The sequence below is a fragment of the Leuciscus leuciscus genome (assembly GCF_965113295.1).
Source record: "Leuciscus leuciscus genome assembly, chromosome: 3".
Taxonomy (NCBI): domain Eukaryota; kingdom Metazoa; phylum Chordata; class Actinopteri; order Cypriniformes; family Leuciscidae; genus Leuciscus; species Leuciscus leuciscus.
This window is the reverse complement of record NC_138727.1, coordinates 3,988,535-4,006,261: the sequence shown is the minus strand read 5'-3', so window position 1 is coordinate 4,006,261 and position 17,727 is coordinate 3,988,535. Positions and strand designations below refer to the sequence as shown.

The following is a 17,727-nucleotide window of genomic DNA, read 5'->3' as shown; positions in this document are numbered from 1 at the left end:
ATAGTAATGCTATGGTACCTTTTAGAATATTACCGGTTAACAAACTAGTTTTAGATTGATATAATCGGCACAAAACTCAGATTGTTTCAGAACTGTGCTCTTTTGCAGAAGCATCAAACACATCTCTAATTGAGCAGAGAGCTTTGCCTTACTGACCTCCCATCATGCCTTTCAAGAAGACCCAGAGAGCGAGAGGGAGGCGCTCTCCAACAGACAAACAACTGAACAACAAGAGAAAGTCAAGAGGAGATTAAGGAGACGGGGCTTTTTGAGGTTCCTCTGTGGTTCAGAGGAGCGGCACGTCGCTTGATCAACAAAGAGGGGGGAATTCTGCCGGCACCCTTTTGCCAGGGCATGAATGGATTTTCCACTGGCATGACATGCGGGGGGAATCGCAAGTTCAGGGGGAAGGTAGACATCGCGGAGAAGAGGCTATTGAGATGCACTGCCAGTTAGTGTGACATCAGGGGTTTGATTACATTAAATTCATTTACCATCTTAATTTGAATAAAATATGGCCTGCATTAATGAAGCGTAGTGAAAAATGCTTTGTTCTGAAATCAATCAAGAGTGTTTAAATTGCCCCTATTTTGCATTTTCAGATTTTCAGATATTAGCTTTTAGTGTATAATAGATGTTTGTGATTTTAAAAGGTCTGCAAAGTTTCAAAGATCAAAGTGAAGATACAAAAATATTGACGTATGTTTTACAAGAACCTTCTATTTCAATCTTTCAAAATTGAATGCGTAATTCAATGCATTCCTTGCCATTTCTTTGTGAAATTTACTAGCAATTTCTGAGTGAAAATTCTTTTCCAGTGTGGTTGTTTATTCAAATACGGCATAAGGCACAATAAAATATCTATAATTATATGACTGAGCTGGAAGGATGTTGGTTTAGAAAAGCCCATTTCTTGGGTCCTCCCTTGAAAACGTCTTCTCCGAGGTGGTTAGGAATTGCCCACATTTATGCCCATTGTGGTTATTCTGCTCATAAAAACATCTGCTGAATCCTAAAAACAGCATGACGCAGCAGCATGCCATGCCACGGAGAAAAAAAAAAGAAAAAAAAAAAGAGTCTGCTGACTGCACTGGTGTTTTATTCACCCTACTCAGCCGCACGGTAATTGTGGCTTTGGGGGAATAAAATATAGAGTAGCTATCTGAATGCACGCCGCCATTAAACTGTAACTTAAACCATCTGATGGAATGTCTTTGTGTTTTGAAGCTATTCAAACCCTTTACTGGCAGAGGCGGTTGGACGCTGTATCAGCCAGCGCTCCACTAACAGACTTTGGGTTTGCTTTTTTACAAGTGCTTCTTTTCTTCCCAGCCACATCCTTTGTATTTTACACGGATTTAGCCCTGGATGCCGCGGCCTAGAGACCATAAAATGTCAACACTGATTGTTAAGAGAGAGGGTGAACGTCAACAGAGCAATAAAATTACAGATTGAGAAGTGGAGGTTACACAGCCACAAAAATAAATTGTAGGATGTCACTTCTCAAAAAGTTGATAGCTAATAACAATCTGAAATGTTCAGACGAGCCTTTCAAATTGTGGGCCATATAAAATAGCAAGGCAGTTCATGCAAACGCACTTAATTGCAAGAAATACCCCCAAAAAATGTGCAACAACAATGTAAAAGACTTTGTAAAAGTCACTATTCATATACATTATATATTGAATAGTGCTGTCAAATCAATGAATTGCTAATCACTTAATTAATAATAATAATAATAATAATAATACGTTTTATTTATATAGCGCCTTTCCAGGGCTCAAGGACGCTTTACAATAAACAAACAACAATAAAGGCAATTGACAAAGACAGCAGACAAAACAACAGTAGGTAGATGAGAGTTTAAGTACAGTAAATGAAAATTAGGTAGATGGGGCGGCAACCAGCAGAATACAAACAGATATAACTTTAAAAAAAAAAAAAAAAAAACTTAAAGGGATAGTTCACTCAAAAATGAAAATTCTGTCAGTAATTATTCACCCTCATGTTGTTCCAACCCCGTAAGACCTTCGTTCATCTTCGGAACACAAATTAAGATATTTTTGATTAAATCTGAGAGCTGGATCACTCCTCCATAGGCTTCTAAGGCATTATAACTTGCTGGCCCAGAAAATGCATTAAAGACATCGTTAATATAGTCCAAGTGACTACAGTGGCTCAATCTTAAGTTTATAAAGCGACGAGAATACTTCTTGTGCGAAAAACAAAACAAAAATAACGACTTTATTCCACTATTCATTTCCTTCTCTCTGTGCCTCGAGTGAGTTCACGTAGTGTAATAGCGCAGCGCGTCTGTGTTGTACGTCACCACGCGTCACACACATGACCAGCGTCGGCCAATAGTGAGCCTACGTGTGACGTGCAACACAGACGCACTGTGCTAAAACACTACGTGAAACTAACTCGAGGCCCAGAGAGAAGGAAATGAATAGTGGAATAAAGTCGTTATTTTTGTTTGTTTTTGCGCACAAAAAGTATTCTCGTCGCTTTATAAACTTAAGATTGAGCCACTGGAGTCACTTGGACTATATTAACGATGTATTTAATGCATTTTCTCGGCCAGCAAGTTATAATGCCTTAGAAGCCTATGGAGGAGTGAGACAGCTCTCAGATTTAATCAAAAATATCTTAATTTGTGTTCCGAAGATGAACGAAGGTCTTACGGGGTTGGAACAACATGAGGGCGAATAATTACTGACAGAATTTTCATTTTTGGGTGAACTAACCCTTTAATATTGTGACATTCAGAAAATAGGTGAGTTTTGAGCATGGATTTGAATTCAGAAATAGTGTTAACAGAACAGAGTGATCGGGGGAGAGAGTTCCACATTTTGGGTGCAACAACTCTGAATGATCTGCCCCCCATTGAAGCAAGGCGATGCAGAGGGACGACGAGAAGGCTAGAATCAGAGGATCGTAAAGTGCGAGTCGGGGTGTAGGGGAGGAGCAGGTTACAGAGATAGCGGGGAGCCAAGCCATGCAGAGATTTAAAAGTGAGAAGGAGAATTTTGAATTTAATACGGTAAGCCACAGGAAGCCAGTGAAGATCATGCAGAATTGAGGTAATATGTGCAGAACGCTTGGTGTGGGTGAGTATTCTTTCTGGCAGCAGAGTTTTGAATGTATTGTAATTTGGAAATGGAGCTAGCAGATTGGCCAATGAAAAGTGCATTGCAGTAATCAAGACGTGATGTGACAAATGCATGGATGACAGTTTCAGCGTCTGAGATACTGATAAAGGGACGGAGCTGAGCGATACGACGTAGATGGAAGAATGCCGATTTAGTGATAGAATTAATGTGAGAGTGGAAAGATAGAGAGGTGTAATAAAAAAAAGACACCAAGATTTTTAACAGTACTGGATGGTTTGATATGAGAGCCAGCGATCTCACAGGTGAAGTTGGTAGGAATTTTATTAATGAGTGACGAAGGTCCGGTAAAAATAATCTCAGTTTTGTCCATGTTAAGTTTTAGAAAATTTGAATGAAGCCAATCTTTTATTTCATGCACACAAGCAGAGATTTTGTGATAGATAAAATCGATGTACAGGTAGTATATAATTGAATGTCGTCAGCGTAAAAATTATAATTGATTAATCGACACACACATTTTTATAAATTATAAATTTATAATATTATAATACATTTTAAATTATATAAACCAGAGTTTATCATACTCATTCTCATCAAAGATGCTGTTCCCATAGAAAATTCCCTAAATTTCCCCTCAATCAACTTTTATGTATATTTCAATAATCGCGATTAATCGCATCTAACATTGAAATATACATGAAAGTTGATTGAGTGGAAATTTAGGGAATTTTCTATGGGAACAGCTTCTTTGATGTGTATGAGAAACTCTGGTTTATATAATCATACTTGAACTGAAACCAATTTAAACCTCATATACACATATCAAGAAAATGAAGTAAAAGCAACATGAAAAAGAATGAAAAATGTGCGTAGCCTGAAAGAAAATCGTCACGGCTGAAATATTAGCTTTTTTTTTTTTTTTTTTTACTCTAATATCACTCGTGCTGTGCTAAAAACCAGCCCGAGTGTTTCAAAGTGAGGTAGGATTCTTCTATGTATGACGTTATGAATGTATTAAGGGCACAGAATCATAAGCGCTCTGGCTGACTGAGGTTATAAAACGTCTTCATTTATTTTGCAGGATAATTACGCTTGGCATTAACGGACAAAAAATGTGCCACTGGCAGCCTAAAAGAGAACACGGATCCAGTTGTTTTTGTCAGAGCGCTTCTTGCCAAGTTCAACATAAAATCCCTCTGCCATATAATTAAAAGGCTGAGGTAGGATTGCATATTCCCCTTTACACTTACAAGTCTCCCAGAAGGCATATATTCTCAAGACCTGATTCACATGAAGCCGAGTGTGTATAGCATGAGAATGACTCGGCGTTAACCCCGGCTCACTTCTTAATCTTGTAACATGTTGCTAGAGTTTCCGAAACCTCTTCACTTATTTCCATTTCTCCTCTGGCCTGGACCCACGTTTGCTGTTAAAAGCCTCCTACATGCACTGGAGATGCAGAGTATTATGGAAATGGTGCTCACAATATCTAATGAAGGCGTAGCTATTTGGTTTAGAAAAAAAATATCACTTACTAAATGACATTGCGTTTATTCCTGCTGGAACTCTGTGACCTTATTCATAGGTTTACGAAAACGCTCTTTGGATGCCCTGTCATCTTTGTAGACGCCGGGATGCAAATTAGGAGCAATCAGTGCTGGGAAAACATACTAAATCACGGGTCATGATTCATAATGCAAGAAGACAGTTTTCGGCTCATGCATCTGATAGGCATGATTTGTAGCAAAAACGCAATTGACTCACATTACAACCCTACAAATCACCAGCAACCAAGAGCAAATATTCACCTTATCTTCTAAACTACGTCAATCCGTGTCTGCACACACAAGCCAGAGAAATCTGGAAGTCAAGTAATTAGTCAGACAAGCCTTCAAGCTAGATGAGGAACAGTCCGGTTAGACGCCTACACATAATAAAGTAGGCCCGCATCGAGCGAACGCCTCCGAAACATCCTCCGCAATGTGGATTAGCACCCATTTAGCCACAGAACGTGTTTTATCAATTGAAAACACAGTCTAGCAGGACTTCACGTTTGTGATTTCTCTAAACTGAACATGCACTTCAAAGACACATCCAAGAAGAAGTTATATTGCTGTATCAAAGGTTGCTCTTTCATAGCTCAGGAGGATTAACAGTTCTCAGTTTTGTTTTATATGAGAGTTTATTCAATTTAAGAATTTCTTCTAAACTTCCTCTTTTAGGAGAAAAAAAAAGAGCCACCTACAGTAAAAGTTTAGAGCTACAACATTATCAAGGGTATCAATGCTCAGATAATTCGGTCTTGGATGAATTTGATGAGAAATGTTTGAGTTCGTATCGAGACCTCTAACTTCCGATGGCAAAAAGTTTAATTTAATATCCATTCCAGTCTAGGATAAACTATTGAGGGACTAGATGATTTCTGCCATTTCAGGATTTAGTAACAGTTTCTAATTTTATTTTTGTAACAGAAACAAGTTTTCGAAACACTCAATCCTTGCGTCCGAATATGACTTCAATACTATATAGTAGGCAAAAAACAGTATGTGAGCCAAGTAGAGTGTCCAAATTCATAGGCATGACATCCATTTCTTAAGTTTTATTCACTTCCTGATGTTTCCATTCCAGAATTTTTGATGCAATTGCCCACTATTTACATGCAAATTTGTGGATGGAAACCCTGATATCTATGATGTGAACCCATAAATCTCTCACTGCTTAAAGAGAATGACAGCTAAAGTTATCTACATGTATCTTCAAGTACTTTACCACACCACAAGCTCAACTTCCGGACTCTGTTTAGTGTCTTACAGCATGAAGAGCCTCGTTACTTTAAATGGCTTGTTCTCGCTCTGCTCCCAAGAGGACGTCTATAAGTCTCAAGGCTAAGTGCTTCCATTAAAATTTCAATGAGCTATAAAGCCTATGTAAATTCATTTCCTTAATCATACTTATGAGACTTGCTGCTTTTAGTTGCAAAAGTGCTTCCCTATTCACAGACAGGAAGATTCCGGCAAGTCTCTGATCCTAATCATTTCAGACATTTAAAGCTCCAAAATCAAGAGAGTGGCTCATTTAGGCCTCATTTTCATGCTTAAAAGATTTCAACATCTGACCTTTTTTTTTTTGGAAGCTTGTTTCCGCCACAGAATAAAATAAATAAAATAAAATGGAAACTGCGACCGACTTTCCATCTCACAATTCTGACTTTTTTTCTTTAGAAATTTGTGAGTTTACATTTTGCAATTCTTACTTTTTAATTCACAATTGCAATTTTACATTTCACAATTCATATCAAGGATGGTTACACTTGATTTTGTACTTACTCAAATAAGTACGGAGTAATATTAATGTACCTGTACTTACAGTACTATAGAGTTACGGTTAGGTTTAGGGTTTGGTTTAGGGTTAGTTTACTGTTATTAATATAGTAAGTACCTATAGTAACATGTAAATTAAAGTGTTACCAGCTTTTTTTCACAATTGTAATTTTATATCTTACAATTCTGAAAAAGTAAGTAAGAATTGTGAGATAAAATGTTGCAGTACCTTTTTTTATTTTTTCTATACCGTGTGCTGGAGACACGCTTCCATTCTTTTTTGTGTACTTTTTTTAATTTCAGAGACCACTTGACACACAATGACCATAGACAAAACACAACTGCTAAAACTTCTTAACAGAGATGGAAACTCAAGTCGCACTTAAGTCTAAAAAAGAAAATGCCATGCGACTTGACTTGGAATTGAAGACAGAGACTCGTTTTACTATTCATTCTTAATTCATTAATTCCCAATCAATATGTGCAGCAGCAAACACACCAAGCCAGCGTTATTGTATATCCTAAGCGCGTGACTCATCTGAATATTCATCACCTATTGGAAAGTGCTGTTATATAAATGAACAACAAACAGTAACAATATAGCCAAGTCTTTCCTTGTGATCATCTTTGTGTCATTTAATTTCAAAAGCAATCATTTAATCGAAAGGGAAGCTGCGGCTTGCTTGCATTTTCAAGAAGTACACATGTCCTTTCATCCTTTCAAGTATTTGCTACCATATGCATATAATATTCACATTTACCAAGTTAGCTTGCATATGGACTGGACGGACACTTTCATTTGAATTGTGTGTCCAACTCGTTTCCACAGATCGGTTTGTTGAGTTATTATAACGTCTTATCACATAACTATTGCTAAAAATAGAACAAAGACTTGAGACTTGGCTTTCAGGGACTTGTGAACATGTCTGCTTTAAATGTAAAAAAAACAACAACAAAAAAACATTCACTATGTTGATGGAGATCATTATTTTATGAAGGACGTCCACCCTGCTCTCGCTTAAACCTTGTGCAACAGCCTCCTATTCGCTTCTGTTCCCCGAGGTTAGCAGCAGTGGCTCTTTTACGACTCAAGTCATGTACACAGTGATGAAAATAAATTGGGTGTAGAGGAGAGACCCACGAGTACGTTTGCCAGACGCGCACAGGAAGAATCAATGTAGCTGCAATACTGCGTTTTGGCGAGGGCTCAGACAATGCATCTTTACATTTCAGTCCGATGGCCGACGCGTGTTTACCTGCTGATATCAGACCACCAAACACTCGCTCATTTGCACTCTTTTGTCAACCGTACTGCTGATTTCTGTAGTTGTTGCGATGTTTCCATCACAAACTGGCTCATTAAAACACGAAAAACAAGCAAATGGGCGATAAGTTAGCTAGTGTTGTATGGTTAGCCATCAAACCTTGGCAAATCTCTGGGGTTTGTGTCTATTAGCCAAGTCTGAAATGAGCTGGAATGGGCCTGTGGCTTCTGGCTTTTATAGCTGAGAACTACATGCATCTCTGATACAGTCGGATAACAATCAGAATCGGTTTCATTTGGGCAACATTGCTCTTCATAAACATCAGAACGTCGTTTACCGTTTAAACACTGGTGTCACAATCAGTTTAATGACTACAGTTGCACTTTGAATTAAACTGAATTGAAGTGAATGCAAAATACATTTCTCAAAAACTCTAGGGTAATTTGAAGTGATGGTCAGCTGTACAAAATGCAAATGGTGTAATGCACTGTAGTCATCGTGCAATGAAGAGCCACATTGTGTACAGCCTCACAAAAAAGTTGAGTCTGTCATGGCTTTCTGTCCAGCTGACAGGGAACGCTCTCAGAACTCTGGCTAACATTCTGGCAATATATTAACAAACGTTCTTCCAGTAACGTTAGCTGTTCATTTAAAGTTATCTGGTCTTTAATAATGTTCTCTAATGCCTGAAGCCTAAATCCAAGTCACGTAAAATAAATAACGCATTCTACAGAGACCCCAAATGGTACGATGTATTACGTACAGAGTGTTTTGTTGGTCTCAGTAACTGTAGTTTTTTTGTTAATTAATTATCTGCGTTTGCAGCCGCTCCAAATCCTCTGTCCTTACAGAAGCAAAGTCTTGAAAAAGACTTTGCTTCTGACTCATAAGAATTGCATCCACCGGTTTTTTTTATTATTTTTTATTTTTTTGTGGGTGGGTGGGTGGGTGGGGGGTTAAGATATATGAGGCTATTTGTCATTTAGCTAACCTTTTTTCCAAGCAAGCAACTGATATTTACTACAGGAACAATCCCTCTGGAGCAACCTGAGCTTAAGCGCTACTTATTTATACCACACACAAACACACACACACACACACACACACACACACACACACACACACACACACACACACACACACACACACACACACACACACACACACACACACACACACACACACACACACACACACACACACACACACACACACACACAGACACAGACACAGCTCAAAAGTTTAGGGTCAATAAGATATATAATTAAAAATGGTACAAAAAAATAATAAAACTCCTATGCTCACCTACACAGTAAAGACAATAATATTATGATTTTTTTTTTTTTTTTTTTTTTTTTTTTTTTTTTTTTTTTACAATTTAAAACTACTGTTTTCTATGTGAATACAATTTAAAATGTAATTTATTCATGTAATCAAAGCTGAATTTTCCACATCATTGCTCCAGTCTTCAGTGTCACATGATCCTTCAAAAATAATTCTAATATGCAGATTTGCTGCTCAAGAAACATTTCTGATTAATATCAATATTGAAAACAGTTGTGCTGCTGCTTCATATTTTTGTTGAAACCAGGATACTCTTTTTCAGGATTCGTTGATGAATAGAAAGTTCAAAAGAACAGCATTTATTTGAAACAAATCTTTTGTAACACTATACATTTCTGCACTTTTGATCACTTTTGATTAATTCAGTGCATTCTCAATGAATAAAAGTATTAATTTCTTTCCAAAAAAGACAATAAAAAAATAAAAAAGTTACTGACCCCATACTTTTGAACTATAGTACTTCCTCTGACCATTTTGGAAGTAACAAAATCAAATCAACAGTTATATTTACAGGAATTGTTTACCACAAATACAAATTCTGTCATCATCTACTCACCCTCATACTATTTTTATGATGCTTTTGTGTCTTTTTTGAAGGCTGAATACTTCAGTCCCTGTGCATTATTTGCATGAAAAAGAGTGACTACCCTTTAATGAGAGGAGGATCCATTATAGTCCATGTCTACAACTTAAAGTTTGCCAGCACGGATATATATATATATATATACTTGTATAGCGCTTTTCACAATACAGATTGTATCAAAGCAGCTTCACAGTATTAAACAAAAATAATACAACAAGGTTTGTTTCTAGTGACCTAATGCATCGGTTCCCAACAGGGGGGTCGCGGCCCACAAGGGGGCCTCAGCGAGCTCTGTGGGGGGTCGCATCATATTTTGAAAAGTTTTGAGCAATGAGCATCAAATAAAATCATTAACTTTTTTCTGTTAAAAATGTACAAAATGTATATAATGAGCGAGTTCATCATGAATCCATTTTCCAATCCGTGTTTTTGTCTTATCCTGAACCACTATGGTACACCTATAATAAGTGTTTACATTGGGACTATTTAACACTGGTTCGGATCGCTGCCGCTGCGGAGTAGTACAGTACCTGCGTGACTCGTCATAGATGTACACAGAGAGAAGTAGTTCCGGCTACAATGTTCTTCCGAAAGACGCATTATTCTGTTAATAAACGCAAGTTTACTATCGCTCGCTATAGCGCCAAAAGCGTAAAAAATAAAGCCTCACATTGATAAAGCCTCACAAATAACATGCAAGTATTGAGGTCCCAGACAGCAGTCATTTAGTAATAGCCTATATATATATATATTTATTTTTTTACCTACACACCAGTATGAATATTTTTGTTATTGCATTTCAAATAGGGCCAATTTATAGGCTACTCCTAAGCCTACGTTTTTAAATTACAAAGGGCCTACTGATGTTTTTGTTATTGTATTTTCAATATTATAGGCTATTATTTGTGCATAAACATCTGGTTATAGTAAACATACCGTTTGTTTGAAAACAACATATTTTGTCATCCTTGCTGCAAGCTTACAAGAGCGATAATATCATTAAATGTGAAGGGGGGCCCTAAAATATTTTCTTGGGGAAAAGGGGGTCTCAGACAAAAAAAAGGTTGGGAACCACTGACCTAATGGTGTCCTAAAACTCCATCAGGTGACCTAATGGAGAAAAAAAAACCTTGGGAGAACCCAGGCTCAGTCGGGGGCCAGTTCTCCTCTGGCATTTATGAGCTAGAGGCCGGATTGTAGTTTGAACTGTAGGATTATATGAATGCCTGGCTGAAGAGATGAGACTTTAATCTAGTTTTAAACTGGGAGAGCGAGTCTGAGCAACGAACAGTATCAGGAAGACTATTCCAGAGTTTTGGAGCCAAATGTGAAAATGCTCTCCCTCCTTTGGTGGTTCTGGATATCCTAGGTATGACCAAAAGCCTTGAATTTAGTGATCTTAAAGAGCGCGATGGATTATAGGGCGATAGAAGATCCGTTAAATAGACTGGAGCTAAGCCGTTTAGGGCTTTATAAGTCAGTAGCAATACCTTGTAATTAATACGGAACTTTATAGGTAACCAATGCAGTGATGATAAAATCGGTGTTATAAGATCATATATTCTTGATCTAGTAAGAACTCTAGCGGCGGCATTTTGGACTAACTGTAGCTTGTTTATTGAGGATGCAGGACAACCAGCTAATAAAGCATTACAGTAATCTAGTCTCGAGGTCATGAATGCATGAACTAACTTTTCTGCATCAGAAACTGATAGCATATTACGTGGCTTAGCAATGTTTCTAAGGTGGAAAAAGGCTGTTTTTGTAACATATGAAATATGATTTTCAAAAGACAGGTTGCAATCGAGTATAACACCCAGGTCTTTTACTGTAGAGGATAAAGTAACAGGACATCCTATGATGTTAAAGTTGTATTGTGCGAGGTTTTGTGGGCGTTTTTTTTAACCGATAAGTATTACCTCTGTCTTGTCTGGATTTAATAAAAGAAAATTAAGCGTCATCCAATCTTTTATATCTTTAACACACTCTGTCAATTTGGAAAATTTAGCGTTTTCATCCGGCCTTGATGAAATATATATTTGAGTGTCATCAGCATAACAATGGAAACTAATTCCATGTTTCCTTATAATATTTCCAAGTGGCATCATATATATTGAGAATAATAGAGGGCCTAACACAGATCCCTGCGGCACTCCATAGTTTACTGGAGTTATGATCGATTTTTCTCCATTTAAATAGACAAAATGGTAGCGGTCAGATAGGTATGATTTGAACCAGCTTAATGCTTGTCCTTGAACACCAGTATAATTTTGTAGTCGATCTAAGAGTATTGTGTGATCTATAGTATCGAACGCAGCACTAAGATCAAGTAAAACTAGTATTGAGATACAGCCTTGGTCAGAAGCTAAAAGTAAATCATTTGTGATTTTAACGAGCGCAGTTTCAGTGCTATGATGCGGTCTGAATCCAGACTGAAACTTTTCATAGATATCATTTTGTTGCAAGAAAGAGCCCAGTTGAGCGGACACCACTTTTTCTAATATTTTAGACATAAATGGAAGATTTGAAATGGGTCTATAATTTGCTAGGTTATTATGATCTAATTGTGGTTTCTTAATGAGTGGTTTTATAACTGCCAGTTTAAATGTTCTTGGAACATGACCTAGAGATAAAGACGAGTTAATAATATTGAGGAGAGGCTCTTCCACTTCAGGTAACACTTCTTTCAGTAGTTTAGTTGGTATAGGATCTAATAAACATGTTGTTGTTTTAGATGAAGTGATAAGTTTATTTAACTCTTTTTGTTCTATAGTTGTAAAGCACTGTAATTGTTCTTGCGGGGTGATAATTGAAGCTGAATTATAAGGCGCAATTGAAGATTGAACGTTTACAATTGTGGTTCTGATGCTTTCTATTTTCTCAGTGAAGAAGTTCATGAAATCATTACTACTGAACTGTAACGGGATATTTTGTTCGGGTGACGTCTGTTTATTTGTTAGTCTAGCCACGGTGTTAAATAAAAACCTAGGATTGTTTTGGTTGTTTTCTATTAGTTTGCGGAGGTGCTCAGCCCTGGCCGCTTTTAGGGCCTTTTTATAACGTGACATACTGTCTTTCCACGCGATTCTAAAGACCTCTAAATTAGTTTGTTTCCATTTACGCTCTAAAATACGGGTTTCTCTCTTTAGAACATGCGTAGTATTGTTATACCATGGTGCTTTATTTTTCTCTCTGACCTTTTTTAATTTAATAGGTGCAACCACATCCAATGTTCTAGAGAGAATGGTGCTCATAGTGCTAGTTAGTTCTTCTAGTTCATCTGTTTGTTTGGGTTCAGGCAGCAGCTGAGACAGATTAGATAAGCAATTTGAGAAATTATCTATGGTGGATGGAAGGATTGTTCTGCCTGGTCGATAACGCGGCGCCGCATGACATATTACAGCAGTACGTAATATGCAAGTTACCATGTAATGATCAGTGACATCATCACTTTGTGGAATGATATCTATATCGGTTGGATCGGTTCCATGTGATATAATTAAATCGAGTGTATGATTAAGACGATGAGTTGGTCCGGTGACGTTTTGCTTGACCCCAAAGGAGTTTAATAAATCTGTAAACGCAGCCCCTAACGCATCATTTGGATTATCTACGTGTATGTTAAAATCTCCAACAATTAATGCTTTATCGACATTGACTAATAGGTCTGAGAGAAAATCTGCAAACTCTTTTAGGAAATCAGCATAAGGCCCAGGCGGTCTATATACGGTAGCCAAGGCTAGAGATAATAGGGATGTTTTTCTAACATCTAAGAGCGTAACATTTAGTACAAGTACTTCAAACGAAATAAACTTATAACCCGTTTTCTGAGTAACATTGAGAATATCTCTATAGATTGTTGCAACACCGCCGCCACGACCAATCAGACGGGGCTCATGCTTATAACAGTATCCAGGAGGAGTAGACTCATCTAGACCTAAATAATCATTTGGTTTAAGCCAGGTTTCAGTAAGGCAAAGTACATCGAAGCTATTATCTGTGACTATTTAATTTACAATAACTGCCTTAGGTGTGAGTGATCTAATGTTTAGAAGACCTAGCTTTAGAAATTGTTTTTGTTTACTAATAGCAACATTTTCTGTTTTAATAACAATTAGATTGTTCCTAGATCCTGCAGTAGATTTATTATTTGATCTCACTAAACGAGGAATAGACACAATTTCTATGCAATGTTCTACACTAGTATTTATATCAGTTAAATTGGTGCAGCAGAGACTATGATTTGGACTTTTGGTTACTAGTCAAACGGTATTTAACATTTTGGAGATGTTATCCGACAGAAGATCTGCTCCGAATTTGCTTGGGTGTAAGCCATCAGCACGGAAAATCCTAGGACGCTCCCAAAACAGATTCCAATTATTTACAAAGAGCAGTTTCTGCTCATTGCACCATGACATTAACCATTCATTTAGCGCAAATAATCTGCTGAACTTTTCATGCCCTAGTCGGTACGTGGGAAGCGGTCCTGACACAATGATCGTTGTTTCAGGCGATGTGCTGCGTACCGTATCGATCAGATTCCTGAAGTCTTTCTTCAGAACCTCCGTCTGGCGCAGCCTGATGTCGTTCACTCTCGCGTGCAGGACCACAGTTCCGACGTGCTCGTCACCGTTCAGAATCTTGGGAACGCGATCAGCGATTTCAGAAACACGAGCACCAGGAAAGCAGTGACTTTGCACCTTACTTTTACCTAACGTAGCGTGTACGTGCCGAACGATGGAATCGCCGATGATCATAGCATCGCGTTCTGTTTCGCGAAGAGGGGAGAAGCGGTTTTGTGTGGATAACTCGAAAACCGGGAGGGTTGGAGAGAGTCTTGGTCTAGACCTGACTCGCGTCTTTCGCTGCGGAACCACCCAGGCTTCGTGGTGGCGTGATGGAGCCGGATTGAGCGAGACCATGGCTGATCGTGACCGATGCTGAGGAACGCACGGAGTAGACGCGGTCGGAGTCAGCGGGTTAGTAACGTTAATCACTGATTTGTGTACATCGGCGCGTGATGTTTCAAGAGCTAAACACCGGTCTCTCAGCTCGGCCTGTCTCAATAAAAGGTCGTGGATCTGTTTCTCAACAGCTTCCAGCTCAGACTGCAGTGCGTGCAGCTCAAATGTGTCCTCAGCTGCACCAAAAGGTAGACTACTTACATCTGATATATTCGCCATTTTAACAGATGGACAGTAAGTTAGCAACGAAGCTACCAGTGATGCTATCAATATTAATACTAATTTATGACTGAAGTCTTGGATATAATCCGTCTTTTTAGAGGTAAGGGTGTAGAGTAGATGCACGATAGGCGAAACAATGTTTGTTTGTACAGTAAGTGAGTGTGGAGAAGACGCGTTCAGCCGTGATCCACGGACGTAACCTTTAAGAGTATCCGGCGTTGGATCACTAATAGGCTTGAGACGCGTCTGCTCAACAGTCCGCGTTGTAACTATGAGGTTTGAGCAGTAGTGCTTCTCAGTGAGGAAAAGTAGAAAATGTTCGTTGTAAGTGAGTTTAAAGAGAAAAATCAAGAATTATAAATCAAATCGATAGAGCTCCAAAGACAACAACGCGTTCAGACGCGACGCATGCGCAACGCATGCGCAATGAGCAGTAACAGTGCATTACTACTCAGAAAGTACACCAGCAGATGAAGGAGAGGGGGAAAGATGGAGAGAAGGCTGGAAGCCACAAGACAAATGATGGAGGTAAAGTGAGAGGAGGGTTGGATGGCTTACGCTGTGTTGCATCGTCCTCCAGACAATCCTCTGGGATGCGGAAGCAAAAAAACAGAGGAAAAAAGGTATTTCATTGAAAGTGGAGATGAGAAAGAGAGAAAGAATACCACGGGAAAACACATGATAAATATGCATTAGACAGAAAAGCAATATGCATGATTACATTTGATGAATGGCATTGCTGGGATATTCCATCCCATTCCCTCGGTCTCTAGGAGAAAAAACAACAAAGCAAACGCAAACGCTTCTCTCTAACTCAACATTTATTTAACTGTCACGTCTCCATTATATATTTGAGGGTTAACTTTAAACTCATCCAATGCACAACCGACTGGAGAAAAAAAAAGACTTGCCCATATTGGATAGAAAGTCATTTTAAATGAATTCTCACAGTAAGCCGGGGGGTAAAATAAGATTATGCACAAATGCAATCTTGTTCTACTTTTAAGTCCAATTCATATTTTCATCTATTCGTGTTAAGTAATGAGTCAGAAGACTTCATTCCAGTAGAGTAACTCAAGCACACTTAGACACTTCATACGAAGCCTAAAAACTGGGTTAAGAATAACAACAACAAAGAAAAACTTTATCCAACTTTACTAAACTTTACTTCATTTCTATGTGATTTAACCCTTAAAGGTGAAGTGTGTAGGATTTGCTATTGTAAAATACATTCTCTAAACCAAGTTTATTGACTATTACTATGCCATTCATGGGTTTATCTCCACCAAAAGTGTGAACATTGAGCACCATCTAAACATTGAGAGCGGTCCGCTCAGATCTGTCAATCACTTTCCGGCTCAACCTATCGTGAGAGTTTGGGGCGTGGCTACTGTAGTAGGCGGAGCCAGAGGGTGTTTAGATTTACATTTACATTTACATTTATTCATTTAGCTGACGCTTTTATCCAGAGCGACTTACAATTGCTATATATGTCAGAGGTCGCACGCCTCTGGAGCAACTAGGGGTTAAGTGTCTTGCTCAGGGACACATTGGTGTCTCACAGTGGATTCGAACCCGGGTCTCTCACACCAAAGGCATGTGTCTTATCCATTGCGCCACCACCACTATGATGCTGTGGGAACATGACTGTTACAATATGAAAAGACATTCAGCTTTGGTTTCCGAAGTACAACCCAATATTTGCTGAATTTAGAACTTAAAAGTTTAAACAGTTGTGGCACTGAAGTGTTGGACGGGTGTATTATAAGCGATAGTGTTAGTCTGCTCAGTTGCTTACTCATGTCACATAGCAACACAGCTAAAAGTATTCATTTGATTGAAATTAGCCAATCAAATTAGTTGCCACTAGTGTCGCAGAAACTACATACTTCACCTTTAAGAAACTGGTAACACTTTACTTTAGGGTCCAATTCTTACTATTAACAAGTTGCTTATTAGCATGTATATTACTAGAATATTGGCTGTTTACTATTACTTATAAAGCACATGCTAATGCCTAATCCTGCATGACCTTGTTCTTAACCCTACCCAATACATAAACTTAACAACTACCTTACTAACTACTAATAAGCAGTAATTAGGAGTTTGAGACAAAAATCACAGTTAATAGTGGTATATGTTCCCCAAATTAAAGTGTGACCAATAAATTACATGTTTCACATTTTTGCATCGCCACCAAAGCTTTTCCCACGGCATTTTCCTGGGTCTGACTTCCAGAGGTCACCACTGCACCCACGCCTGCCCACACTGCCCCGCTCTGCCCTCCTGCCACCCACTCACCAGTCTGTCCAGGCTGGTGCCGGCTGCCGTGGTGGGTCTCTCTTCGGGGCTGTACGGTCTGAAGCGACTGTTGAACACATCCGAGATCCCGCGGGCAGATCGGCCCATTCCAGCTGGTTTGGGATGACCGCATCCTTGAAATACCTATAATTACCAAGAGGGAAGGCATCAGCCCATGTGGTCAGCGTATAAAAACAGCCGAATGTGAAGAGTGAAGTGCGATGAGAGGGTGTGTATGGTGTCATGGAGCGTTCGTGAAGGAGATGACATTTTGCATTGAATTGTTTATTGCATGGGTTCATTTCCCAGGGAATGCATGCACAAATGATAGTGTTAATGTTGAATGCAGTGTAGGTCGCTTCGGATAAAAGCATCTGCATAAAAGTTTTAAGTGCAAAATGTGCACATTTTGAGCCACGTTTTGTAAACACCATATCCTGATATAACAGGATGCCTAAAGCATCAAACAAACTCTATACAAGTATATGAATACCTACCAATTTGTATGCATGGTTGCATTTTAAAATGCACACAACCACAATTCATAATGCAATGAATTACATAAAGTACATGTCACTTTCTTAATGTTGCCACAAGAGGCGCTACAGTGGACAT

At 38.6% G+C, this 17,727-nt stretch overlaps 1 protein-coding gene across 2 annotated transcripts in view; it reads right to left on the bottom strand.

The window, feature by feature from the left end:
- Window positions 1-17,727, bottom strand: part of gpc6a (glypican 6a) — a 220,674-nt gene that overhangs the window by 34,147 nt on the left and 168,800 nt on the right. The window contains exons 6-7 of one of the 2 annotated variants that reach the window (XM_082163828.1): window positions 17,113-17,256; window positions 15,370-15,399 (exon numbers count right to left, since the gene is read on the bottom strand). In XM_082163828.1, the coding sequence (XP_082019954.1) occupies window positions 15,370-15,399; window positions 17,113-17,256 (174 nt within the window). The remainder of the gene's footprint in view (window positions 1-15,369; window positions 15,400-17,112; window positions 17,257-17,727) is intronic. The other variant, XM_082163829.1, reaches the window with a different exon arrangement.